The sequence below is a fragment of the Dipodomys ordii genome, unplaced genomic scaffold (genome assembly GCF_000151885.1).
Source record: "Dipodomys ordii isolate 6190 unplaced genomic scaffold, Dord_2.0 Scaffold11, whole genome shotgun sequence".
Lineage (NCBI taxonomy): Eukaryota > Metazoa > Chordata > Mammalia > Rodentia > Heteromyidae > Dipodomys > Dipodomys ordii.
The window spans coordinates 143685-170837 of NW_012267227.1; the positions used below are offsets into that span (position 1 = coordinate 143685).

Sequence of the window (27153 nt, forward strand, 5' to 3'; positions counted from 1 at the left end):
TGGCATGATACACAACCAATATTGGTATGGAGGCCTTTTGACTGTCAAAAAGCAACACTTCTGCACCCTTCCATCTGATACTTGAGTGTGATTTTGTTTTCAAAACACAGTCTTATTATATAACCCATGCTGGCCTTGAAATCTTCATCCTATGCCTCAACATCCTTATGGCTAAGATTTTTGGGGGGGGTCAGTCCTAGGTCTTTAACTCAGTCTGGGAACTGTCCTTGAGCATTTTTAAGCTCAAGGTGCATGCTTTACCACTTGAGCCACAGTGACACTTCTGTTTTTTTTTTTTTTTGAGTAGTTTATTGGAGGTAAAAGTTTCACAGACTTTCCTGCCCAGGCTGGCTTTGAACCTTGATCCTCAGATCTCAGCCTCCTGAGTAGCTAGTATTATAGATGTGAGCCACTGGCACTGGGCTTCCTTATGGCTTACAGGTGTGTCAGTGAGACCAAAGAGGACATTCTTAGGAGAGGAACACAAAGGTACAATGCCTATGTACATCTGATCATATAAAATAATATGGAAATAAACTCCAGGAAAAGGAAACAAGGTTTATTTCCTTCCTTGCTGTTTTTATTTTCTTTGTAATTGTATTGTTTGTTTATTTATCTGTCTTTGGAAGGGTAAGAGGAGACACAGCAATGGAGGGACAAAGAGTTAACAAATGTAGCAATGGTACTCACTAGACATTATGTTGAAAATGAACTATACAACTTGTGTGTGGGGACGGGAAGGAAAAACCGGGAGAGTGAGGGAGGGAGTGACATTGTTGAAAAAGAAATGTATTCTTTACCTGACTTACGTTAACTGTAACCTCTGTGTATATCAGCTTTATAACAAGAATTTAAAAATTCCAAAAAGAGATAACTCAAAAAGAAAAAAAAAAGATTACTGTTGTGTGCCACCAAGTCTGGCTGCTGAGTGCTTGAAAAGGTGCTTTCCCATACTATCTCGACTGTCCATGCCTCCCAACCATCACCTCAACTGCCATACTAAACCTGGACAAGTGAAGTCTACCCTGATAGTTCTTGCTCAATGATGCCTGGATCACTGCTCCTTCTAGTTCTTCCAGCCAATAAGACTTCCAGACAAGACTTCACAGGTAAAGAGTGGTGGCAGAGCTGTTTACCACCACTATCTTAAGGGAAATCTTGAAAAGCCTAGGTAATTCCATTGATATGACACATTTATTATACATTTACTTGTTTGTTTTTTTTAAGCATAGGTCTTCTCACCTCCCAGACATAGTTAGATGTCTCTACTTCTATAGGAGAGTTCTTTGTAACAAAGAATTATAAATACATTTTTGTAACAATAAGAATGTTTTTCACAAATTTCCATTCTCTAAGAAAAACAAGTGACAAAAAATTTAAAATATATTTTGAAATGAATTCAGGCATGGTGAGTGGTTCAGACCCATAATCCTAGCTACTCTGGAGGTTGAGATCTCAAAGTTTAAAGCCAAATCGGAGAGATTACCACCTCCAATTAAACAGCAAAATGTCAGAAGTGGAGCTCCATTACTGGTACGTGCACCATGCACACACATATTCACAAACAAATTAGAAATAGTTTATGAGCTGCTGTCCCCAATAACGTGAGTTTTGTGAATGAAATTAATTTCTCCCTAAATGAAAATCTTAAAGATCCTTACCTTGCCTATTCTATGGGTTAATAGCAGAATAACTTAAAGACAACTTAAAATTGTACTATTTTAACGTTTGCTCTTTATATTACAATAGAGAGGGAAGAAGTAATCAAAGCCATTTTTATTTTGTTATAACTATCCTGTTTGGCCCAGGTTTGTAGAAAGATATGTTTTTTACAAGGTTTTATTGCACAGAATGATCATAACACATTATATGAAATCACCTTCATAAATTTTGTATTAAGGTAGCACTGTCTGTACCTGAAATTGATTCAAAATGCTTACGATACTCAATTACTTTTTAACACTGTTACCCAATGCAGTGACTTATATCCTCTATTTCACAAGAATCTGATGATGCGACATCATTGTAATTGATTCATTTTCTCAATTAAATAAAGCTACTGTGCTTTCCTTTATATGAATGCCACATAGACCATAGAGTTAGATGTATTATCTCCTTTCCCCTCTCTCAGATATATTGCCTTAAAGGCTGTATTCTGTTCCTCTGTTAATTCCACCAGAAAATTTAATACCACAGTCATATTTTTCAAATTCTGAACTGCCAGGCAGTTGACTATTTATATTAGGCATATTTTTCATTGCTAAATGCTTTGTTGTTTACCTTTTTCAAGATCACATTACTACATGGGTGCAGTAACCATAAAACAAACCCAAACAAAGTCAATCCCTAGTCATTGCCTCTGCTTTTGCACACAGTTCATGAAAAAGTGAAGCCCATAGTTTTATAGCACATTAAAAGTGGTACGAAAGGTATTCAATATAAAATGTTAGCTTCATGAATGCCCATCTTTATTCTGGTTCTGCCTTCCAAATGCCTGTGAGAGCAGAGTTCAGAGGAATACAATAATATTGTTAGGGGTGATGGATTGCATGCACCTAGCCACATATGAAACGCTTTTCATAACTAACTTGTCCAGGCCCACATTCCTACGTGTGCATTTTGCTTGTGAGGGGTGGTTTCTATGTCTTACTAGTACTTTGAGACAATAAACAGTATAATAATTGCTCCAGACATAGTCTTTGCTAATCAGCCTCTAGAATTAGTAGTGTTTCACTAAGCAAATTAGATAAACCTCTTCCCTCTTCTATGCATAGCTCTTCTCCTTTGGTCAGCCATTCGATCCTAGATTTAAAGCCACCCTAACTGAGAAGAGTTATCTCTCATTCTGAAGGAAGAGTTCTTTATTTGTTTGAATGGGGAAGAATGACATCATAAAAGGCATCCACAAGCCAGCTGCCAGTGGTTAATGCCTGTAATCCCAGCTAGTTGAAAGGCTGACAATGGGAGGATTGTGGTTGGAGGCTACAATGTGGCAGAAATATTCATGAGGCCCCCCTTCCAAACCTCCAACTGGGCACATGCCTGTCATTCTTGCAATGTGGGGAAACCTACAACAGGCAGATTGCTGTCTAGGCACAATGCCCAGCAGAAAGTATGTGTATATATAAAACCCCAGGGCTGGAGGTGTAACTTAGCAGTAGAGCAGCTAGCATATGGGAAGCCCTGAGTTCAAATGCCAGTACTGGAAAAAAAAAATGGCAATCATAAAGACCAGCTAGGTCTTTCTGCTGTTACATTTCTTTGCAAGAACCACTTGCCACAAGGTTGCCAATTAGAAAAGCCCCCATATCATGACTTATGACTTTGGAAAATGATCCTGGAAAGGAAATAGTCAATTATGTTGGTGTTTTAAAGCAATTTTGGAAGTTTCACCTCATGCTTTTCCTCTAGAAAGGAAGGTTTTTGTTTTTGTTTTTTTTTTTTTACCTACAATGGCAAAACAGACCTTGCTGCCAGCTCCTTGTTATTATATTCAGACACCATCAGAAAACGAGAGTGAGTTCACCTATGTAACTTAGAGAAGACACCAGCTCTGGCTTTCATTTTCTCTTTTACTCCCTGAAAATTATAGCTTGTCCTGCAGTGCTTGTCTGAGAGATTTATGTGTGACCTAGGTCAGATCTTCCAATATCAGTTGACAAATTTTCTCTTTACATACTTACTGCTTTTCAAGCTTATGTTATTTCCTCTTAAATAGAAAAAAGAAACATAAAATCATATTGCATGGTAAGAATTTTTTAAAGAATATCATTTTCATTTGTTATGCTACTGTCATCATTCTAGCCTTCAGAGTTGAACTCTCTTCCTACCTCCTTCCTCCCTCCCTTTCTTTAACTTCAAATTTTAGGAATTGTAGCTGTTTTGTAAAGATTCTTGACAAATCTGATGTACTAAGCTATAAAGCAAGAGGAACTACAATCAGGAATTACAGCAAACTGGATTATCAAATTCTAAATGAAGAAATATGACCTAAGGAATATTTCAAATGGAAAAGACCTTCAGATATGCTGTAGATCAGTCTACTCTCTTTGCTATTAAGGGAATGGAGGCTCACAGTGAGAAGATAGAGCCTGGCCTGATGATTGGCTGGGGAGGCTGCCTGCTAAGAATCAGAAAGACCCTTGGAATTCAGCCTCTTGAGTAGCCTCAGAGGTTTCCCCTTCTCACCTGGGTCAGGACTACTGTTTATAAAATGAAGAGATAAACCAGAGGAGCTCAAAGACTCAATGAAGCCAGAGCTAGGCTAGGGAGAAATGGTAGTGGCACAGCACTGTGCTAGGTGCTAAACAATAGGTAATATGCCATCTCAAATTCACCATAACTTGCAAAAACAAATGATCCATGCTCCCCACCCCCAAACCCTTCAGTGACCAATAAAAATAACTTCTATAAGCTTTATACCTATTGTGTTGTATTGGTAACATGTTTCCAAATAACTGTTCTTTTTATTAAAAAAAAAAAAAAAGCTGAGTGCTAACGGCTCATGTCTGTAATCCTAGCTACTCAGGAGGCTGAGATCTAAGGATCACAGTTCAAAGCCAGCCCAGGCAAGAAGTCTGTGAGACTTTTATTTCCAATTAACTACCAAAAAAGCCAGAAGTAGAGCTATAGCTCAAGCAATAGAGTGCTAGACTTGAGCAAAACAGCCCCTGGGTTCAAGCCCCAGGACCAGCATCAAATAAATAAATAAACAAACAACAAATAAATAAATTCTAAAAACTCTGATAGGGTGATATTTTTACCAAATGAAATATGAAATAAGATAAATGGTATTATACATTGTTTCTAATATAATATGCATAAGCACAATCGCCTGTGCTATCCCATCTCTATTCATTAGACTTGTTCAAGTTTTTATGCTTGTTGAGTCTATTAGCATATCACTTATGGGATCTAAAACAAAGGTAAGTCACAAGAAGGCTGAGCAGGCAGCTCCTCAATGGAAATATAAACGTCACTCACTGGCTCCCACATAGGCACCTTCTCTTTGGCCCTCAACTCAGACTCCAGCTGGGATGCTCTATTCAAGAATAACCTTTAGGCTGGGAAGGTGCTCAGTGGTAGAGTGCTTGCCTTGCATGCATGAGGCCCTGGGTTCGGTTTCTCAACACCACATAAGCAGAAAAAGCCAGAAGTGGCGCTGTGGCTCAAGTGGTAGAGTGCTGGCCTTGAGCTGAAGCAAGACCTTTTTTTTTTAGGGGGAGGGGGATCATGGGGCTTCAACTCTGGGCTTGAGCACTGTCCCTCAGCTTCAGCTCAAGGCGAACGCACTACCACTTGAGCCACAGTGCCACTTCCAGTTTTCTGGTGGTTAATGGGAGATAAGAGTTTCTCAGCCTTCCTGCCTGGGCTGGCTTTAAACCACGATCCTCAAATCTCAGCCTCCTGAGTAGCTAGGATTACAGATGTGAGCCATCAGCACCTGGCTAAGAGTGACCTTTTTATGCTAAGTGAAATGAACCCCAAGATATGGACACAAGAGGTTTTTCTTTGTTGTTGTTTTTAATGTAGTGATTTTTTTGTTTCTTTTGTATATTCTTCCTCCTATGATATATCCCTATTGTGACTGTATTTGATTTTGGTACCTTGCACCTTGTATATACATTTATCTAATTTGGGGAGGGGAAGGGGAATAACAAAATGCTGAAACAAAGACACAGGATAGCTCACTGCAACAATGGTATTCACAAGACAGTATGTTGGAAATGAACCTTACAACTTTGGGGGCAGGGACTGGGGGAGGTAGGGGAGGGAAGGCATAGTAGGAGAAAAACAAAGGAGAGGGTAACAATGCCCAACAAGAAATGTTACCTTACTCTAACCTCTCTGTACAGCATCTTTACAATCTTTTCAATTTTCAGCCAGTATTGGAGCTTGAAGTCAGGGCCTGGACACTGTCCCTTAGCTTGTTCATTCAAGGCTGGCACACTTTCAACTTGTGCCACAGCTTCACTTCCTGTGTCTTGGTGGTTAATTGGAGATCAGACTCACAGACTTTCCTACCCAGGCTAGTTCTGGGATCCTTATATCTCAGCCTCTTGAAAAACATGAATTATGTTATTATAAGCCACCCACACCTGGCCAAGAATAAAATTTTAAAAAGTGAAAATGAAGTATTTCTGAATTTAGCAAACAGCTGGATGGGAAAGAAAGGATCTAAGATGTCTAGAAGAAGGCATAGCCCAGATGGGACCAAGAAAACAACCCAGCCATAAATTAGACTACTTGGCTCCCACTGTCTCCTGAGTAACAAGGACAATGGTTTTCATACAAAATATAACAGCTGGAGCATCAAGGTATGGTGCAACATCATTCATTTGCTAGGTCTGTCAGTCAGTGGACAAAAAAAAAAAAAAAAAGACCTGCTTGCCCAGTCTATATTCCTTTACTCTTGATGTACTTAAAACTGACATAGCTCATCTCCCACCATAGAGACAAATTTAGGAGCCAGGGTGAATCCTTCTCTGGGCAAATGTACATTTTAATTTTGTGACTTTAATTTTGTAACAAAAGCAAGAACTTAAGAGTTACAATTCAAAATAATGTGAATTACAAAAACAATCTTTTCCCTAATAGTACTGAGGTCAGGCCTTCCTTCTTTCAAAGAAAATTTTTGATGTTCACTGCATTAATCTTTTCTCCTTTCCTTGTTCCAAAAAAAGGGGGGGATGCTTATTTCAGAATCCAATTTAAGACTATCAATTCAGAGTTTTTAGGAGGGAAAAGGTGGCAGGAGGAGGTGTTGCTTTTTCTGAGGAATGCCTGTTGAGTACTTCACTCTGTATGATCAAACAAATTAAATGTGTCAAAATATCTGAAAGGAGTTTTCTGGAGCTGTCATTTAGTTTGTATCTCTTTTGGATATATCTCCCCTCCCCCCATGCCACAGACTACAGAGCAATGTTGAAGGTCAACTAGTCCAATTCTTTGCCAAATGTAGAAATTCACTTTATTGTATTTTAGACAGGTATCATGTCTTTTCTAGATTTCCAAGGATGAAAGTTCAATGATTCTATCTCAGCTAGCTTACATTGTTAGAAAGTCCCTTCTCCTCCTCCTTCTTTTGTTTGTGCTGATACCTGGGCTTGAACTCAGAATCTGGGCACAGAGTCCCTTAGCTTTCTTACTCAAAGCTGGCATTTTACCACTTGAGCCACTTCTGGTGTTTTTATTCTGCTGGTTATTTGGAGATGAAAGTCTCACAAGCTGGGCACTGGTGACTCATGCCTATAATCCAGGCTACTCAGGTCAAGATTTGAGGAACGGGGATTTGAAGCAAGACTATGCAGGGAAGTCCATGAAACTCTTAACTCCAATTCACTATTTTTTTTTTTTTAAAGCCGTAAGTGGAGCTGTGGCTCAAGTGGCAGAACTCTAGCCTTGAACACAAAAGCTCAGAAACAGTGCCCAGGTCCTGAGTTCCAGCCCCAGACCAGCATCAAAATGAAAAAAAAAAAAAGTCTTATAAACTTTCCTGCCTGGGCTGGCTTCAAACTGCAATCCTTGGATATCAGCTTCATGAGTAGCTAGGATTATAGGCACGAACCACTGATGCCTAGCAGTCCTTTCTTATTTTAAGTCTAATGTGTCTTTTTATAAGATGTGCCTATGATCTTGGAGTTTGTGGTAAATAAATCAAAATCAGTTCTTCATATATCTGAAGATACTTGTAACATTTTCTTTGAACAATAAGCAAGAACTCCTACTTTCCTCCCTATGACGAGTTGCTATTGTAGGTGTTCTCTTTCCTTCTCTCCTATATTAGTAAGGACAATTCAATGACAATCCTAGCCCCGAGTAACCCAAGTGCTTCAAGATGATTCTACCCCCAGGAATAGGGTGTAGCACAGGGTTCAACCCTAAATTAATAAGCATCACTTAAATCCTCTGGGCACAGTGAGTTAAATGGTATTTGGATGCCTATAGTGGGGGGGGGAGGAACTGCTTTTAGCCTTCTCTTTTACAGAAGTGGGGTGCTATAAGGAACCCAACAGTTATTCTTGATGAAGTAAGAAAAAGCCTACTAAGAAGTGAGCCAAAAGTTTCTTGCTGGATCAAGTTCTACAAAACCCCAGCAAGACTATGCTTTTATGCAATCCAGGCTACTCTGAGTTCATTTTTCTGCCTGAGGGACTCAGGCATTAGTTCATATTCTCTACCTCCCAGTCCCAAATCTCTTTTAGCTAACAGCTTTCAGTAAGGTTCTTTATGACAACTTCATACAGTTGCAATGTATCCTACAGTTATTAACTTTCCATCTTTCTTTTCCCTCTCCTCTTCTCTTACCTTCCAAAACAGTCCCAGAGTTACAATCATCTTTAATGTATGTATGTATGCATGCGTGCGTGCATGTGTGTATGCATATATGCAATGAGTATGTCTTTAGGCCTAGCTTCTACAGATGAGTAAAAACAAATGATATTTGGTTTTATAAACGCTCCAATTCTATCAATTTTCCTGTAATTATATATTTTCATTTTTCTTTATGGCTGTGTAATATTTCATGGTATATATGTACCTTATCTCCTTTATCTGTTGTTGGACACCTCAGGGGATTCCATAGTTTGTCTACTGTGAACAGTGATGCAATAAACATTGGTATGCAGACATCTTTCTTATATACTGATTTAAATCTCCTCAGATACATGCCCAATAGCAGTATGGCAGGGTCATAAGGTAAGTCTATTTTTAGTTTTTTGAGAAATCTCTATACTGAGATTCAGTATGTAAATTCTATATATGCACTGAATTCAGGCAAGAGCTCTGGAAAGATCTCCCCCCACCACAAATACAAATAACTTCCAGCTCTATCTGACCCTTGAATCCCTTGCTGACTGAATTGTCAGAATTCATCTGGTGAAAAGGAACTGTCTTCTGCCTGACTCTTCACTCTCAGCTCTACCTTCCTGATAATAAAAATCTTCAACTTCTCTAAAGGTAACTCCATGTCTCCTCAGCAGTGTTTGTCCTTTATACAGTGATATTGGCAGAGTATTATTGGATATAGAAGAAAGTAAAGGGACAAGACAATTAATGAAGAGCTGTAGGGTATAAGTTGATTTTTTTCCTGATAACAAAATTATCTTTGCAGCTTTTTTTTTTTTTAAAATAAAACTGAAGCCAGGTGCCAGTGGCTCAGTTCTGTAATCCTAACTTCTCAGGATGCTGAGATCTGAGGATCAAGGTACAAAGCCAGCCCAGAGAGGAAACTCCCTGAGACTCTTATCTCCAATTAAGCAACAAAAAGCCAGAAATGGAGTGGTGGCTCAAAGTAGCAGAGTACTAGCCTTGAGCACAAAAGCCCAGAGACAGCACCCAGGGCCTAAGTTCAAGCCCCAGAACCAGCATTAAAAAAACAGGTATTTCATTGATTTCATATATTTATCAAGTATTTATACTAGTCTTAGTACTAGACTTTAAAACCCAAAAGATGGGTAAAGATACACCTGTGGGTCCATAAAAATTTCAAAAAATTTTAAAGCCTTTAAAAATTTATTTAAAGTCCCTGAAACATACTTAGTAAGAGGAAAACTTAAACAGAACTTGCATTTTCTTCTAAATGTCACCCAGGGTTTGGACAAAATAGAGCTATCTGGAGTTCTGCTCAAACCACCCACCTTCCAAGAGTCCATGGATTTTTCTAAGACATGTTCTCCCCTCTCCCTCTCCAATATTTCTAGGTAATATATAAAAGGTTGTTTCATTAGTCTGAGCAACATATATATATATATATTTAAACTGCCACATATTTGACAACATTTTTAGATTGCTGAATTCTTAAGCTTCGATTTCAGTCAACATGTGGCTCAAACATGCTAAGGAGAAAAAGAATCTGAAAATATAATCACACCTAATTTTGTTAATTAACAGTACCATTGCTTGACTATGAATAAATTCAAAGTAGATGGAAAGAATTCATAAATCTAGAATGAAAAGAAATACATTTGACCTTTGTTTTAGAGTCTGTTGATTACTTTGTATTCTGATATGGGTATACTGGGTTTCAATAAAATCTAAGGGAGTACTCAGCGGGAGGAGCTGGTAACACAGGTGACCCCGCATTTTTCAAATTCTGTTTACCAAATGACCTTTAGGATACTACTTAGATGCTTTTAAAAAATGATGAGATAAAAGCTGAGATGCTTTTGTGTTTGTGCCTGCATGCATGTGTGGGAATGCCTTTGTGGATTCTCATCTATTTCATATGCTATCTTCCTATCATTCTGCAAATCACTGACCCAGGAGCCCTTCCATCAGCCTCCAAGTAAAGAGACTGAAGTCTGAAAATCAAAGTCAAAGACCTAGTAAGAAAAGCAAGGACTAGAAGTCAGGTTACTCTGCGCACATGCTGGGTAGAATCCACAACCTGACAATGACTTATACTGTCATTGGCTACCTCTGGTCCTCTCTTTCCTAGGTCAGTGTTTCCAGCTCTATATCAAGGAAGCACAGAGCTGTCCGAATAGAGGCTGGAGGGAGGCCTCTAGCTAGGAACTTTGCTTTGTTTATGTTATGCATTTTGTTTGCAGTACTTTTGTTTAGACCAAACTAAAAGTCTCATGCTCAGAGGCATCTCTGCAACCTATTTCTGAACAAAGAAAAAAACAAGACAAGCTTCATTGGTCTCTTTGGTCTTTCTTCCTCTGAGCTTGTAGGCCCACAACTCCTTCTCTCAGGCTATTTCACTGCCTCGCTCTTCTTTCTTTCTTCTGATGGTCATAGTCCCCAAGGTCACATCTATAGATAGACCTTGATGATACAGCCTAACAGAGTCCATACTTGGTTCTAATTGGCTGCTTTGGTTTCCCACAATTCCTTGGAGGTGAATACTTAACTCTGTATATGAACTGTCTCCTTTCTGGGCTCCTAGTGGTCCCTGGGGTGTTCTTTCTGGTGTATTCTGGCAATTTCCACTCCTAAATCACATCAGATCTTTGCTCCTTTTAGGCAACTCATTGATTTTTCAATGAACTTAGCTTGTCTGTTTTATTGACACTAAAGAAAGGTTTGGTTCTTAGCATCATTAACATTTTAGTTGAGGAAGAATTCCCCAACACCTCAGGCATCAATCCAGAATTGTTAAACATCTAAAAAGTCATCTGTGTTCAAACCTTGGCCAAGTCTGTCCCCTTTTTAACTTGGGTGCCAATGAGCCCCTAACCCAAATTTACCCAAGTGTTCTTTGCTTAAGGTGATGAGTAAAACAATGGAGCACAATAAAAGTCGTTGTTGCTGCTGCTACAGCTACTGAGGACCACTTCCCCCTCCAGGGATCCACATCCAGTCAGCAATAACCTAGCAGGCACAGAACACACAGGGGCAGTAATAATTTCCATCTCTATAGACACACCAGTTGGAGGCAGAGCATGAATAGATGGGTATATAAAATAAGGGTGGCCGTTTGGGCTCAAAACCTATGGGTGCCTTATTTCCCTTGCTCCTTCCACCACTTTCTACACAGTCAAGACCAATATTTTTAGGCTGCTGAGTGGGAGTGGGAGACAGTGTGACTCCGCTGTTGAATACCTGGTAATTGTGCGAGTCATTTAATGGTTATGGGTTCCCATTTTCTTCCTTTCAAACAAAGGACTGGATCATTGTAGGACCTCTTCACATCCTGAAATTCTAGGATTCCAAGAAGTAGCAGACTGCACCAATAATACCAGGAGTAAGGGGTGGGAAGGAGAGTAGAAGTTATCTGACCATGGAGTCTAAGAAGGTCGGATTCCAGGTTTACTGCTTCAAACTTCAATACAAATTCTAGGCCAACCTGAATGTTTAGAAAACTGGTAAAGAATCAGAGTCTCCAGTTACTGGATTAAAAAAAAAAAGACTAGATTTTGTATAGAACTCTATATATTGTGATTGTGATTGTGAATGATAAATTTTATTCCAAAGAGAAGGACTGCAAAGGAAAGCTCTTTGGGATCAGAAAAGTAATTCATTTTGTCCTACCTGGCATGAGACATGGTCATATATTTTCAGAGTTATATAAATCCCTGCAGTACTTTCTGGAAATATAAATAATACTACTATTACCTTGTTCTAATATTTTCTAAAGTGCTCTTAGGCGTTGGCTCATTTGATCAGGACAACTTGTTCCCAGTAGTCTGGAACATGTCCTGGTATATGCTTAGTCAGACTCACAGAGGGTAGCAAGAAACTCTTGGAGTTATCTGTCAACTAACTTCAGGGCACAGATCTTGAAATGCAATCCATCCCAGCTTCAGATTGGCTCCCAGTCACCTCAAAGGGATTCAGAAAATCTTCTAGTCCAGTTTCTTCATCTGGTCTCTGCTACACTCACCTCAATCCTGATATATTTTCTCCTAGCTCTTTTCATTCATCTCTCCCCTTTCTCCTTCCCTATGGTGTTGTTTTAAAAGTTACCTAAGAGAACTGCTAAACTGTGAAAAAAAATAATGACAATGGTCCCCTTTAGGTAAATCACTGGTTGGATGCCAAATACAGCAGCTATATGTCTGACCAAATGCATCTCCTTTGACCTCAATGACTAGATCCCTTTTTTTTTTCCATTCTTCTGGCCTCTTGGCTTCCTAAAGTGAGCTGACCATATATTTTCTCAGCCTGAGGCTTGAGTCTCAGCAGCTAGAGTTAACTGCAATGTGTTTTTCTTCCCATAGGAGCTGGGACTGCCTTTGCTTTATTTCTGCTAAAACAGGCTACCACAGTGATAGGCACAATGCAGCAGCTCAGTGACAAACACATGTCAAACTGAATTGAGATAGATACCACACCATAGTTTTGATGATGATATAAAACCAAACAAACCTAAGATGGGTATTTTGAGAAAAGTCATGTATCGCTAACCTGGCTGGCTAGATACACATACATACATACCACAATTGAGGTTCTAACAAATAATTTACTTTTCATGGAAAATACTTTGAAGGTAATTTCCCTTCCATTGTGTGTGTGTGTGTGTGTGTGTGTGTGTGTGTGTGTGTGTGTGTGTAGAACTTAAGGTCTCAATCCCTTGTTTGGCTTTTAGGCTCATGTCTGGTGCCCTACCATTTGAGCCAAGACAACTTCCCCCTTTTTATTAGTTAGCTACAGATAAGACTCTCTCGGATTTGTCTGACTGAACTTGTGCTAAGCCTCCACACTCAGTCTTCTGAGTAGCTAGGACTATAGGGGTGAGCCACAAAGTACCTGGTTCTCTCCCATTTCTGTTTTATTTTAAGGATAGATTAGGAATTCATCTCCTATCTTTGACAGAAGAGAAGTAAAGTTATGAGATTTTTGGACATGTTTGAAATGGATATTGGGGAAAAAAAGAAGTTGGCACTGGCAATTAAAACATTTCTGGGAAAAAGCAAACATATATAAATGAGCATTTTTGTTTGCTTGTTTTGGTTTGAACTTGGGATTCCAACTCAGTACCTGATGCTTTCTCTCACTGGCTGACACTCTACCACTTGAGCAACACCATCAACCCCTAAACAAGCATCCTCATATCATTTACCTCTGCATTTTGTGGAACATAAATCTGATTTAATGGCTTGAGAATATCAGTATATTTTCAATATCTTTATCTCAAACAACAAGGATAAAAATAAGCAATGAAACAGAAGTGTTTATGCTAGAAGCATGGTTCAGCAATAAGGTACGGGCCTAGAAAGGGGAAAACCCCAGTACTACAGAGCAAGAGGGGGGGTGGGAGAAAGGGAAAGGAGAAGGAGGGAGAGATAAAGAGACAGAGAAAGAGATGTTTAGTTAGAAAAGACCTGCATGCATGTGGCTCTTGACAATTTGAAACACTGAATGTTATTTAGAATTTACTTAAATCCTTGATGTTCTGAACTTCCAAAAGTTCATGCAACAAAAGGTAGATTCCCAAATGCCTTTCTTCAAAAAGGGCAAACTTTTAGGTATTTTGCAATTCTAGGCATGATCATTATTACATAAGAAATAACATCTATAGCCTAAATTTAGTATTGAACATAAGGCAATATTAAATCATCAGCTTTAATGTTATTAGCAACATATCAGCCAAAGGCTTCTAAAACAGAAAAATAAGTTTAAAAACTCTAGTATTTTGTCATTAATGTTTAATGTTTTTAAACAGTTTTAAGAACATAGGCTTCCCATTCTATTATAAAAAAACTCAATCCAGAGAACAATTTATTACTACAAAATAAATGAATGTTTAACAGCCAGTCTGTCAATTGAAAGAAAAAACAAAAACGTAACACATTAAAATAGTAGGTTTCCAAGCCAAGTTAAACAAGATATTTTCTCCTTGACAAGCTGCTTACATTTAAATGAAAACAGGGCAAATTTGGTCAATAATATGGATCGCATATAATAAGAAGGACCTTAGATCATGTTAATATAAGGATCAGAAAGCAGTAAGTTCAATTAAAACCACCCAGTTATTTAGCAAACTTTCAGATACAGCAAATAAATTAACGTGTTTTAAATGAAAGTGTTCCCATAAGTAGCTTTTTGACCTATGAATAAGTCTCCCAGGCAGCTATCACAATGAAGCAAGACTTAGTTGAAGCAAGGCAAAGCCTCCAAATCAAACAAATGGCATTGGTAATCAAAAAGCATTTGCAAAACATACTTTCTTGGTGAATAGCAGGGGGGTCTGAGAAGACTACCACCTATAGCTCCTTGCATATTTTGACACAGAGAAGAGTAAGTACACATTTCTCTTGTCCATGAAAGCTGGGTTATCTTGGTTTGAACAACAAGATATCTTCATTTACAGACTATATTGTGGGAAAGGCCAGTCCTTAAACTATCAAGAATTCCCCCTTTCACTTAACATTCTCTACTAACGACTTATGTTTAAATTGTATTGAGATTTAAGAATACCTCTATTGAGACAAGTAATATGTCATCATTTTGCTCAGCTAACAGCCATGACAGCCCTGCTTCCTAGCATTAAGAAGAGCAGATCTTGGTTTTGTCCACTGATGGCAAAAGCTGGCAGAACAAATGAGAATTAGCTAACTGTACTAAAGGTTTTGATCCCTAGGATTCAGGCTCTTTTTTACCTTAGCCTTAATTATTCTATTTGGCCAGATAATGGTATATGTTTTCTTCAGTAAAATGATCTCCTCTACATTTTGCAATCATTTATTTGAATAGCATTCTTCTGTATTTTTTTAAAACAAATAACACCACTCTCTACTATTCCTCTTATCTTTTTGATCCTTTTTTACTACTTATCATCTTCTTCATTTGAAACAGATTTTTAACAGATAATCTTGATCGTTACAACAATATCTTGCCTGCATTTTATTCAAATAATTCTTAAAAACAGCTTAAAAAGCTGTTTGGAATAACATCAAGCTTGCCATCAATCAAACGAAAAAAATTCCGCTGGCGGTTGTATAAACATCAGATCAAGTCTGATGTCTTCAAGGATTTCAGAGTGAACCATAAAAAACTCCATTAACTTCTGACAAAGAATGCAAATTAATCACAACATGGGGTGAAATGAAATTAAAGGCTCTTTTCTAATCAATGACAAGGCAGGATGAAATATTTGTTACTCTCCCTGCACTCAGGCTGCCTAGGATGTTTGCACTTCCCTAGCAAAGCCCCAAATGTAAGTGAGTACAGACTCACTCACCACCCATTTAGTCCTCCACTCCCCCCCCCCCGCCCCCAGAGCTATCTGCTTACAAGTCCTGGAGATTCACAAAACACACTAATCATCCGAATCTCAGGTGCATCCAATTTGTTATTCACACTCTCCTATGCCAGTGAAAAGCCTGGCGCAGACAGATGCACCAGGAACCCTAAATGACAGTTTTGGCCTCCGGAAGTACGATCACTACAGCAAAATCTAGTACAGCCTCCAGGTGAAATGTCTGGAGCTCCATATGGAGCAGGGAAAATTAACAACAAGATGAAAATCACTGCAGCAGCGGGGAGTCAGAATTTTTGAAAAAAAAATGAAATTTAAAGATGAAGAAAGAGAAGTAATAAATTAATGGGGTGTGAAAACATTCAAAGCTTTACAATACCAGGGGCACTATTTGCTCAGATTCCCACCCCTCCCCCCTTTTAACTTCAGGTCATTTTGATATAATTTATTAACCAAGATCAGGAATTATAGCCAAAAGAATACTATTTTTATCCATGCAAAAGTACTTTAAATACATTTGTATCTGTTATTATCTTCCCTTTCCTGTGGAATCTTGCTTACCAAATTTCCCAGTGCCAGAACACTCACAGTCCCTGAGAAGGCTCCCTAGTGGATTTACTATTGTCCTAATGTGGGGCCCTGTTATGAAGTTAGAATGAACAATGACAATTTTTAGTAGGCAATCCTTTTCATTTCTCCTAAATTATGGTGTCATTAAACAAACCATTGCCCACCATCATGTTTTTTAGTCAACTGAATTTGGACCTACATGATTAACTATACACAGCTCCTCCAGTCCTTGTCCAGACCTGCACATTTTTCTAGATTACTACTAAAGCTAAATTGCTCAAGAAACTCAGATATATCTGGAAGATGTTTTCATTTTACTGTATTTTTGTGCTGGTATTAGGGCTTGAATTCAGGGCCTGGGGACTGTCTCTTAGCTTTTTCACTCAAGGACAGCACTTGAGCCACAGCTCTACTTACAGCTTCTTGGTAGTTAATTGGAATTAAGAATCTCACAGACTTCCCTGCACTGGCTGGCTTTAACCTCGAACCTCAGATCTCAGGCTCCTGAGTAGCTAGCCTTATAGTAGTGCCCAACTGGAAGGCATTTTTAAAAGCAATTTTCATTATCCTTTTCACAGAGTATGCTCTATAGACACTTAGAATAATTAATGTCAGTTGTGTTGGTAAGGGCTCTAAGATCCTTTGGGTTCCTAGTCTCTCCACTAAACACAGAAGAATTACAAAATGACTCTAGGGAATGATCTTATCTACAATGGAGCAATCCTCAAATACTCAGCATTCCCTTCAACAAAAGAAGTCACTCTAGGGCAGAGAAGGTAAACTACAAGAAGTGGTAGGCGGATGAATGACAGGAAAAGCAAGGGAATGAACAGCAACCCAACTATAATAACACAGAGTCAGGCACTGGGTGTAGCAGTCTCCAAGTCCTAGACCTAAGTGAACCCACTCCTCCCTACAGGTGCTTTTACCTAGCTCTGTCCTAGTCTTTGCATAGTTCCCTGCAGGCTCAATGGCTCTTTATGGAAAAAGTGCTACATAAATTCAACACATCACTGTTATTATTTCTGATGGTAGCCCCTGACCTTTTCTTTTTCTTTAAAATTCTAAATTGTCTGCCAATGAGGCTATGCAACAGTAAAGCCTAATGAAAATTCAAATTGTGTTTTCATACAATAAACATCTGGCCCACAAAACCATGAAATTCACAAAACCCACCACCTTTAATCTTTCTGTTGGTCCCAGGCCACTGACTCGCCCTAATATCTTTCCAGCACCTTTCTTCACACGCACCCTACCAGAATTCAGTGTCACCAGTTGGAAGAAGGGCTGCTAAAGACCTTGTCAGCAGCTTGAATGCTGGGCTGGGGGAAGGAAGAACCTCAAAGCTGGCTCCTTTCAGCCTTGATCTCTGCTCCAGTTCTGGCTGGCAGGTTGCTAGATTTTCCATTGGTACTAGGAAATTCCATTTTGTGTTACAGCCCCATTATTAGGGACAGTATGGGTGGCCCTTGTACTTTTTCTCATTTGAACCGCATATCTCCTTTAATCAGAGAGGACTAATACATATCAGAATTATCATCTAGAAATAAACTAAGTTCTCAGGGAGTTTACAAAACAAGAATGAAGATCTGGGGTAACTGTGAGGTAAAGGTGGCTGGCTTCTGATTCTAATCTTCTGTCTTTTAGTTCAAAGTTTAGTCCAATTAGTCCAAAGTTAAGTCCAATAGGCCACTCTACAGAAACTGCCAATGGTGAGATAGCTTTGGCCTGGGGCCTCAATTTTTAGGAGGCTTGGGTAGTCATTTCACAACGCTGACCCCAGTACAGAAGGACTCAAAATTATGTGAGTTTAACAATATATGAATGGCTTATCTATGCTTTATGACAAATTAGTGGGTGATAATCAGGATTAAGTAGTCCTCAACTGGGTAACAGATCCAAGACTACCTTATAAAAGAGTAGGTTTTTCTGTCATTAGCTATATTGAAACACGAGCATGGATGTTTGGTTTTTGGAAATACTGTGAAGAGGTTTGATATGATAATATCAGAGATCTCTTTCAACCCATAGAATCTATGACTCATTCCAACCTATTTTGCTTGGGAGTCAATGGAACCAAACCACTTGCAGCTCAGTGGTAATTTCCTTTGCCCAATTGGAGAAGGCAGGTTGCTGTCTCATGGAGTGCTTATGGTTCAAATGGCATAGTGGGCCAGAGAAGGTGTGATTTTTATCATTATGATTACATAATCATATAATAATTATGTAATTTGTAGTTAAAATTATGACAAATATATAAGTATGATTTTATAATATGTGACATAATAAAAATAGACATTTATTTGAGGCAAAAGGAAGGGGTAGAAGAGCACTAATAATTTTCCTCTAATGAAACAGAGCCTGTAAAATAAATGCAAATTCCACAAAATGTCATTATTAATTTTAGCAATGAAGCACCCAAACTTGTTCTGAAAGACTTAGGAAATAAGACCTGATGGCATCAAACCTGCTTCTATTATTTAAAATGAAAGTACCAAGAAATAGAGTTTTCTCCCACTCTGGCATGAAGGCTATTGTTAACTAGGAAGGATAACATATTAGAATTTTCTACCTTCCAATGAAGTTTTTGACCAATGAAGTGAACATGTACTCAGACACTCGTGGAAACAAATCTGCAAAGATACACAGCCTCTTCCTGAATCTTACCATCTCTTTCAAGTACTCCATTTGTTAAGGGCAATGGCAATCCACTTCTTGTATTCATTGCTCACCAAATCTCACTGATTAATTACTCTCTACATTAGGAATTTCAAAAAGATTGCTATGTATTCAGTCTTTGAAATTTCTGTTTAGATGACTTACATATTTTGTATTAAGCTTAGCTAGAGAGGCCTTTTTTGTCCAAGTTCAAGGTTTTACAGGATTGCATAAATTAGCCAACAGTGAATTGTTTGAACATTTCTAACACAGTAAAGACACTTACTAAGATAAATAATCTAATGAGCTCTAAATCCTGAAAATGTGACTTTAATTTGATGGGCTACCTAGAGCTAAGCAGCAAAGCTGTATACACTAAAATCTCACTGCATGCATGCCACACAGTTATATTTTAGATTTTTTTCTTTAAGAAAGGGTTATATTTAAACAAAGAAGCTTACAAATATGAACAGTGAGACTAACATTCTCATACCTAACAACCTGGACAATTTCTCTTCCACTTAACTGATGACTTTAACTGTGAAGGAAAAGGATATGAGACATTTCAGTGAGTGAAGGCTCTTTAAGTGTCCACATGGGTATCAAGAGACTATGCTTAAAACTGATTATGAAGACAGTAGAGAGAAAGAGCCCTCTCCTATTATTCAATAACCATGTTTGTGATGCATCTGCATAATCTAACCATGCATAAATTAGTATGTGTAATACAACACTTATTTGCATAATAATAGCAAGTTAATAGATGCTTAAAGAGCAGAGACCAACACCACCTTTAAATCAGACATGCCTCCAGGCACTCTGGCCTGTACAGACCAAGATGCCAGAAAAAACAGTGAGCATCAACCCGAGGAAAGGAGTCAAGCCATTCATTTTTCACCCCTCTAGACATCTCGCTTATTTTCCCACACACACTGGGGAATCATTTCCAAACCACAAAATGGCTTTAGATTTTAAGTTCTACCACCTTTCTATAACAAAAATTGTAAAGAAATGAAAAAGAATGGAATTCATAATGCGAACATAATACACCATTTATTTTCTTAGAAATATGGAAAGGAGTAAAAATTTTAAAAATGTTAAAAAATCATAAAACTGGGGGGAGGGCTATTGGCCTAGCAAAAATAATGACCTACATTAGGTATTTTTGTTTCATCTTAATCCTATAACTCAAATAATTTTAATTGAATCCTAAAGCTTAAAAGCATATTGAAAAAAAAAACTGGGTGCCTCTTTCACATTCAGTATGAGTACATAGTAGCGGGCCAGGCTAAGGAAACACATCTCAAATGATCTGTCAACCTTTAACAAAGAGGAAAAAAATCTGGAGTTTAAAAAAAATAAAAAATCAATAGAGACTTCTAATGACTCCTTTAAGATATCACTTTTCAATTTAACAGGACAGATTTATTTGTATGTGGCTCAAATGTTCACAATTGCTCCCTGCACCTTCATACATAGGAATGAATGTCACAGTGGCAAACGGCAGTAATGAACAATCTTACCTGAGGATATGGAAACCTCCCAAGAGCAAGCTGGGAAAGGAAATAACATTTGTCTAGTTATAGATTTGCATGCAGGGCAGATCTCCTTAAGACAGACAAGTACTAAATTTCAGAGTTGCATCTAGCAAATATTAAAAAAAGAAAGCTTACAATCTCTAAGCATGAACTAAATTATTACTGTAATTACATTATGAGCTGTATTTAGAATGGACATTTTTTCACAGACAATGTTATATTCCCCAATAAAATATCCTGCAGTTAATAACGAAGCATTACTCTTACATGGTTTCTCTTAGGAATATTCTCAGTTCTGTGGGCATTATTCATTTTACATGTGTATGTCAGTTTCTTCTAGACAGAGATGTAAAATTCTGCTGGTTTGTAATATGGGAACATCTCCTTGATCCTAGTTTACAGAGTTGTAGATTTTGTTTTTTCAGTTACAAGTATAAGGGAAGGGTTGTAGGAAGGCATAAATGACCACATTATAAAATTGAAAATTGTGCTATTATCTTCATTTACTTTTAAATTTTTTCATCCATTCCTAGTCACAGTTAGAAGAAAAGTGATAGTGGAGGAAATAGCCATTGTAAAACAGTGAAGTCAGAAGTATAGGAGTGAGTCTGAAATTGGGCAAATGAATCCTTTGAGCTTCTGTTTTAGCTTGATTTGTAAACTATTTTTGTTCTGGAATAATTGCTTAATTTTGCTCCTTAGATTCTCACATGTAAAAACAAAATTGCTCAGCCCAAAAAAAGAAGGCTTAATGTCAAATATTAAGATCAAACTTAAGGCTGGGAAGGTGGCACAGTGTACAGTGCTTGCCTTGGATGCATGAGGCCCTTGGTTCAACTACTCTGCACCACATAAGCAGAAAAAAAGCCAGAAGTGGCGCTGTGGCTCAAGTGATAGAGCGCTTGCCTCGAGCTGAAGAGCTGAGGGACAGTGACCAGGCCCAGAGTTCATGTCCCACAACTGACAAAAAACAAAACAAAACAAAACAAACTTAACAATTACATATAACCACCTTAAAGAAAATAATGGCAAAAATTTGCACTTCACCATGTAGCCCAGCCTTGGACCTGACACCTTGCAAGCGCGCGGGCACGCGCGCACGCGAACATACACACATATGTATCTGTAAACTACTTTCAAAACAGAATAGCAACATCAGGCAGTTTTAAAGCCGGAATGGATCTGGGACAGCACCAATCTATTTCACAGATAAAAATCCTCAAGTTCTCTTGAAGGAGTTCCCATAATAGTTCATCAATAGAAACCCAGGGACTTAATCCAGCATATCATGATTATCTTTCTAGTTCTTGAGAAGTTTGTACACTTATTTAAAAAATATTGAGGTTGCTTCAGAACCAACCTCAGTGCTAGGCACTGTCCCTAATCTTTTTTTCCCCAAGGTTAGTACTACGTGAACCATAGCTCCTCTTCTGGTTTTTTGATTGGAGATAAGAGTCTCACAGACTTTCCTGCCTGGACTGGCTTTGAATACCAATTCTCAGATCTCAGGCTTCTGAGAAGTTAGGTAGAAATAGAGGTGTGAGCCACTGGTGCCAGTTCTCAAACATTTTTTGAACTCCTCTCTTGGACCTACGTCTAAAACCATTTCATGTAGCAGAATACCTACTTCATTTTGTTATCTTGGATTTAAAATTACATCCTTCAGTGTGTTGATCTTATAAATTATCTATCATACAAATAGATATGAAGGACCTGAGGTTTACAAAGTTCTAAAATTAGTTTGAACATCATGAACGTAATAGGAATAAACCACATGATCTTGTTAGGTGACTGCATTGAAAAAGCCAACAGTCATTTGTGTGTGTGTGTGTGTGTGTGTGTGTGTGTGTGTGTGTGTGTGTGTGTGTGTGTGTGTGTGTGTATTTTGGAGTACCTAGTATAATTTCCTTGTACTCATATCTTGTACACAAAATATTCACTTGGTCAGGCACTGGTGGCTCATATCTGTAATCATAGCTACTTCAGAAATAGAAGTTGAAAGGAAGCTGTTGGAAGCCATCCCAGGCAGACAAATCAAAGAGACTTATCACCAATTAACTGGCTCAAGTGGTGGAGTACCAGAGATGATTAGAAAAAGCAAAGCAAGAGTATGAAGTCCTGACTTCAAGTCACAGTATGGGTACAATATATACATACAGATATAAATGTGTATATAGATTTTAAAGGTATAAAGTTACACTATATTATTTCACATTAATGGTTATCATTAATCCCTTCAAGTATAAACAACAAAAATACTACAAGATTGGGTACAGGAAAGAACAAATATTCACCTAAAATGAGTTCAGAGTTTGTGTTATTAGGACTGTTGTTTCTATACTGCTATTAATCAGGAAGAGGAGATGTTCAGTTCTTCCTCTGACCTCACTGCCCCTATCCAATACAGGCTGTAGGTTTGTCCTAGATTTTGAAAAGATGGTATGCTTCTGGTCAGTAAGAGTATGATTACTGATTCAAGATCAATCACTGTCATCTACTATGGTGGCTATATCATGTTGTACTGGCCTGATAAGCAATGGCAGATCACCAAAAGCTGTTGTCTGGCATCATGCTTATACACAGACTAGGAATTTTGCTTATCATTCCATTTCAAATAAGAGAAACAGCCAGCCAAGAGAGCATCCCTTACTTACAAAAGCTGACATATAAATTGCTACAATTCATATAGAACATTCTGCCTCAAGTGGATATATAGCCACTGTACCATTCTCTAGAGTGTCTGAATGTGTCTTTGGGTACCATGGAAAACTTCTGTCTACATGCTTTATATGTGTCTACTACATATGCTAGCTAGCAGATGCCAACCCTGACCATTGGTTCTTCTAGTTTAAGGAATTAAGAAATGACAAATGGAGAACTTAAAAAAAAAAGAGTAGGATATAATGCAAAAATGTGAATTCCTCTCATTTCAATCCTAGAGCCTCCAATTCTCAAGTATCACGGTCCCATGGAGAGGCCAGGCTCCAGTAGACAGGGGAATATGTGCTCATCTATAATCAGTGCCAGGTAGGCAAGGATTTCTAATAGCATTAATTCTGTCAAATACTGCTATGTAGGAGAAGAGTAAAACTGCAAGTGTGAGCTGGTAGATGGGAGCTTCTCCGTCCTAGTTTGCTTGAGAACAGGTGATAGTACTTGAACTGGGAAACACATCATTCTTGGATCTGGCTTTGTTTTCTTGTATTTTCTTGACACCCACAGGAACCACAGTCCTACCTATCAACTATGGCTCTGGAAGAACTGCTTCTAAGTTGAGTACTGATAGCCCATGCCTATAATCCTAGCTATTCAGGAGGCTGAGACCTGACGATCGTGGATTGAAGTCAGCTGGGGCAGAAAAATCTGTGAGATTCTTATCTCCAATTAACCAGCAAAAAGCTGGAAGTGGAGCTGTGGCTCAACTGGTAAAGTGCCAGCCTTGAGTGAAAAAGCTAAGGGAAAGCTGGATGGTGGTGGCTCATGCCTGTAATCCTAGCTACTCAGGAGGCTGTGTTCTAAGCATTATGGTTAAAAGCCAGCCCAGGCAGGAAAGTCCATGAGTGTGGATCAAAGTGGGAGAGCCCTAGCCTTTAACACAAAAGCTGAGAAACAGAGCTCAGACCCTGATTTCAAGCCCCATGATTAAGAGGGGAAAAAAAAAGCAGAGGGACAGTGCCTGAGAGCAGGGTTCAAGCCCCAAAGTACTGGCACACACACACAAAAATAGGTAAAAACTTAACAACAACAAAACACTGATTCTAAGACATCCTAGTAGCTATGGCCTCTTTGAACTAGTGAGACTGAAAATAGTTCCTTGGTCTTGACCAGTAAGTAGGTGCCACTGGAAGCGCAGCAGGACAATCACTTTCTCTCACATGAAGTGTCACTACTGAGTTGATACACTAGTGAACACATGCAACAGCACAGAAGCATCATCTGAAGGCTCCAGCAGAGGAACCTACTCCCTATATATGCCTTTATCCTTCCAGATCTAAGGCAATCATGGTGTTCATGTTTTACACTATTTGTCTTATGGCAAAGTGGAAGGAAATGTATAGCCAGGCCCTAGAATCCTTTTATCAAGCTCTATTAGGAGGAAGTAGAAGGGAAAATGGGCTCTTAGCAGATACAGCTGCATGAAGAACAAGTTCATGTTTCTGTCAGAAGTCAAAATAAACACAGAACCCTTATGGGAAGAAGCAGCACATATGCTCTGAGTAAGTACTTCAGAGACAGACAGACCTGGGGCCATTCTAAGCCTTTTACCCCTACTGGCCTATTAATCTACTTGCATTTCCCCAGTTTTTATTGTCAAGGTATTATAAATTAGGAAACTTACAAAAGAGAGTATGTAATCTTCCCTGAAATGGCCTGCAGATATGTCACTGTACTAAATGTGTTTCAGATTTAATGAAGCTTTAATGTCCTTTTTAATTTTGCCTGTTTCTGTATCACCAGGGGTCGGGCAAGGCAATCAGCACTCAAGAGGGTGGTTTGGTTTAAAACTAGAAAAAAACTCATTTGCTTATGAGTTGCACTGTATTTTCTTAATTAAATTTACTGAGTAAAATGGTTTAAGTTCAGCCAACCAATGACCTTTGCATGTAGATTTAGATTTATAAATAGGTTAACAGTTAAAGGAATGGAAAAAAAAAGAATTGCAATAAAGCAAACAGATTAGGGCTAAGCCAATAGAAATCTTTGCTTTCTTTATCATCTTTATAAAAGAAACATTTAGATATAGGCAGCTTAAGATCAATTTTATTTACTTAATAAAAAGTATGTTGGAAAATGTGGATATACCCAAGTACCAGAAAATCATCAAACACAAGTCTCACATGCTTTTTATTCCCAGGAGGGGAGTGGCTCACAATATAGAATACTTTTGAAAAGCTTTACTTATTTTGGGGAAGGGAAGGTATTCTATTTAATGTTAAATTAAAAAGTGCATTTTAATTCCAAATGCTTACAAGTTAGAAAACTGTAGAATGTTCTTTGTAATAATTTATTGTTTAAAAGGCAAAAAAAAAAGTAGCTCTGAAAATGGCTAACAGTTGGGAACAGATTTAAATAACAGGAAATCACAAACATTTCAGTACCCAACTAGGAATATTGGGGTGTGAATTCAGGGTGTGGGCACTGTCCTTTAGCTATTTTGCTCAAGACTGGCTCTCTATTACTTGAGCCACAGCTCTACTTTTGGCTTTTTTTGGTTAATTTGTGATAATCTCTTCGATTTGTCTGCCAGGTCTTGCTTTGAACTTCGATCCTCAGGACTCAGCCTCCTAATTAGCTAGGATTACAGGCACAGCCCCCTTGCTTTCTTATGGATCTTTATTTTTTATTTGTTCAATCTACACACTGCTCTTAAGTTAGAAACATTTGGGTGTGTGGATTTTATAATTTAAGTAGTAAGTATACTTGAGCTTTTGTGTATATATGTTGAGATCATAATAATCGTCACATACTTAACTACATGATAGAAACTTCATGTTTAAACTGGAATTTAGGATAAAATAATTATTGTCTTGGGACTATAAATGATAAGAGAGAAAACACACACTATAGCCAAAAAGCAGTACAGGACATAAACTCAGGACATTTCTGGTGATCATCTACTTACACTGTCATTGTAATGGGACTACTTTTAAATTTACAGTTATACTGAAGAACATTGGGTTATTTTCACTCTTAATTTAGACATTCTATGTTTCTCGTCATGTCTGCAAATTGAAAATAAACATTCTCAATACTGCTGAAGGAGGAATTTGAAGTCTGAAATGTTCTAAAATTCATTCTTAATTACCTTGTGCACATTGTACACAATTAAATTTCCATCAAAGGGTTTTGCATTTAGATTGTGCACTGAAAACTAAACCTTATTTCATTGAAATTCAACCACTCTAAAAAATTCAGACACAGGGCAACGTAAAAACATCAGACTTAACTACTGGATTACATAAAATTCCCTAGGTGAGATTTCGTCCCAAGACCAATTTATACAGTCCTAGGGAAAGAGTTTAAATCATCTGAAACTATACTGGTGAAGAACCATAATAAATATTAAATACCTTAAAATCTATCCTAAGATTTTACTTTTCTTCCCATGTATCAATTTCACTGTCCTCTGGCTGAATGATTTAGAAACAATCCAAAGGATATAACAGCAATTTACCAGTGTTAAAATGCTTTGGAGGTTAAACTGACAACAAAGAACACAGAAACACAAAGCATCTTGAAGTAGGGTTTCAATTAAATGTGGAAGATTTAGTAATGCAGGACCAGAAAAAAGAGAAAGAGAGAGAGAAGGAAAGGAAGAGTTACAAATTAATTTAATCTTCTGCCTATAGTTTGCAGCTGCACTCCAAAGTGTCTAGGGCTTAAGAACAAAGCCTTGAAAGGCCTTGGAGTGAGGAAAGCTTCAATTTTTAATGTATAACGCCATTAGCTGATAACTTGTGGAATCTGCAACCCCTGTGGAGGGGCATAAGTGCCAGTAACAGACTGATGAAGTGACATATTTGTTCATGTCTACAACTATGAGGAACAGGGTTATTACTGACACCATCAGGCTCAACAGAAATATGCCCTAATAACCTTTGGGACCCTCTACATGATCAGTTCCCTCTACATCAAATATATTAAAATCAAAACCTAATTCACTTTAATTAAAGACAATTAGTTTGTTTTACTATTATTGTTTAACTTGCATATTATAATACGTCGCAAATTAAAGATGGG

General features: G+C 38.1%; 1 protein-coding gene across 1 annotated transcript in view; it reads right to left on the reverse strand.

Annotated features, from left to right (window-relative positions):
* Positions 1–27153, reverse strand: part of Map2k5 (mitogen-activated protein kinase kinase 5) — a 264967-nt gene that overhangs the window by 64205 nt on the left and 173609 nt on the right. The window contains exon 17 of the mRNA XM_013009900.1: positions 20398–20427. Within this exon, the coding sequence (XP_012865354.1) occupies positions 20398–20427 (30 nt within the window). The remainder of the gene's footprint in view (positions 1–20397; positions 20428–27153) is intronic.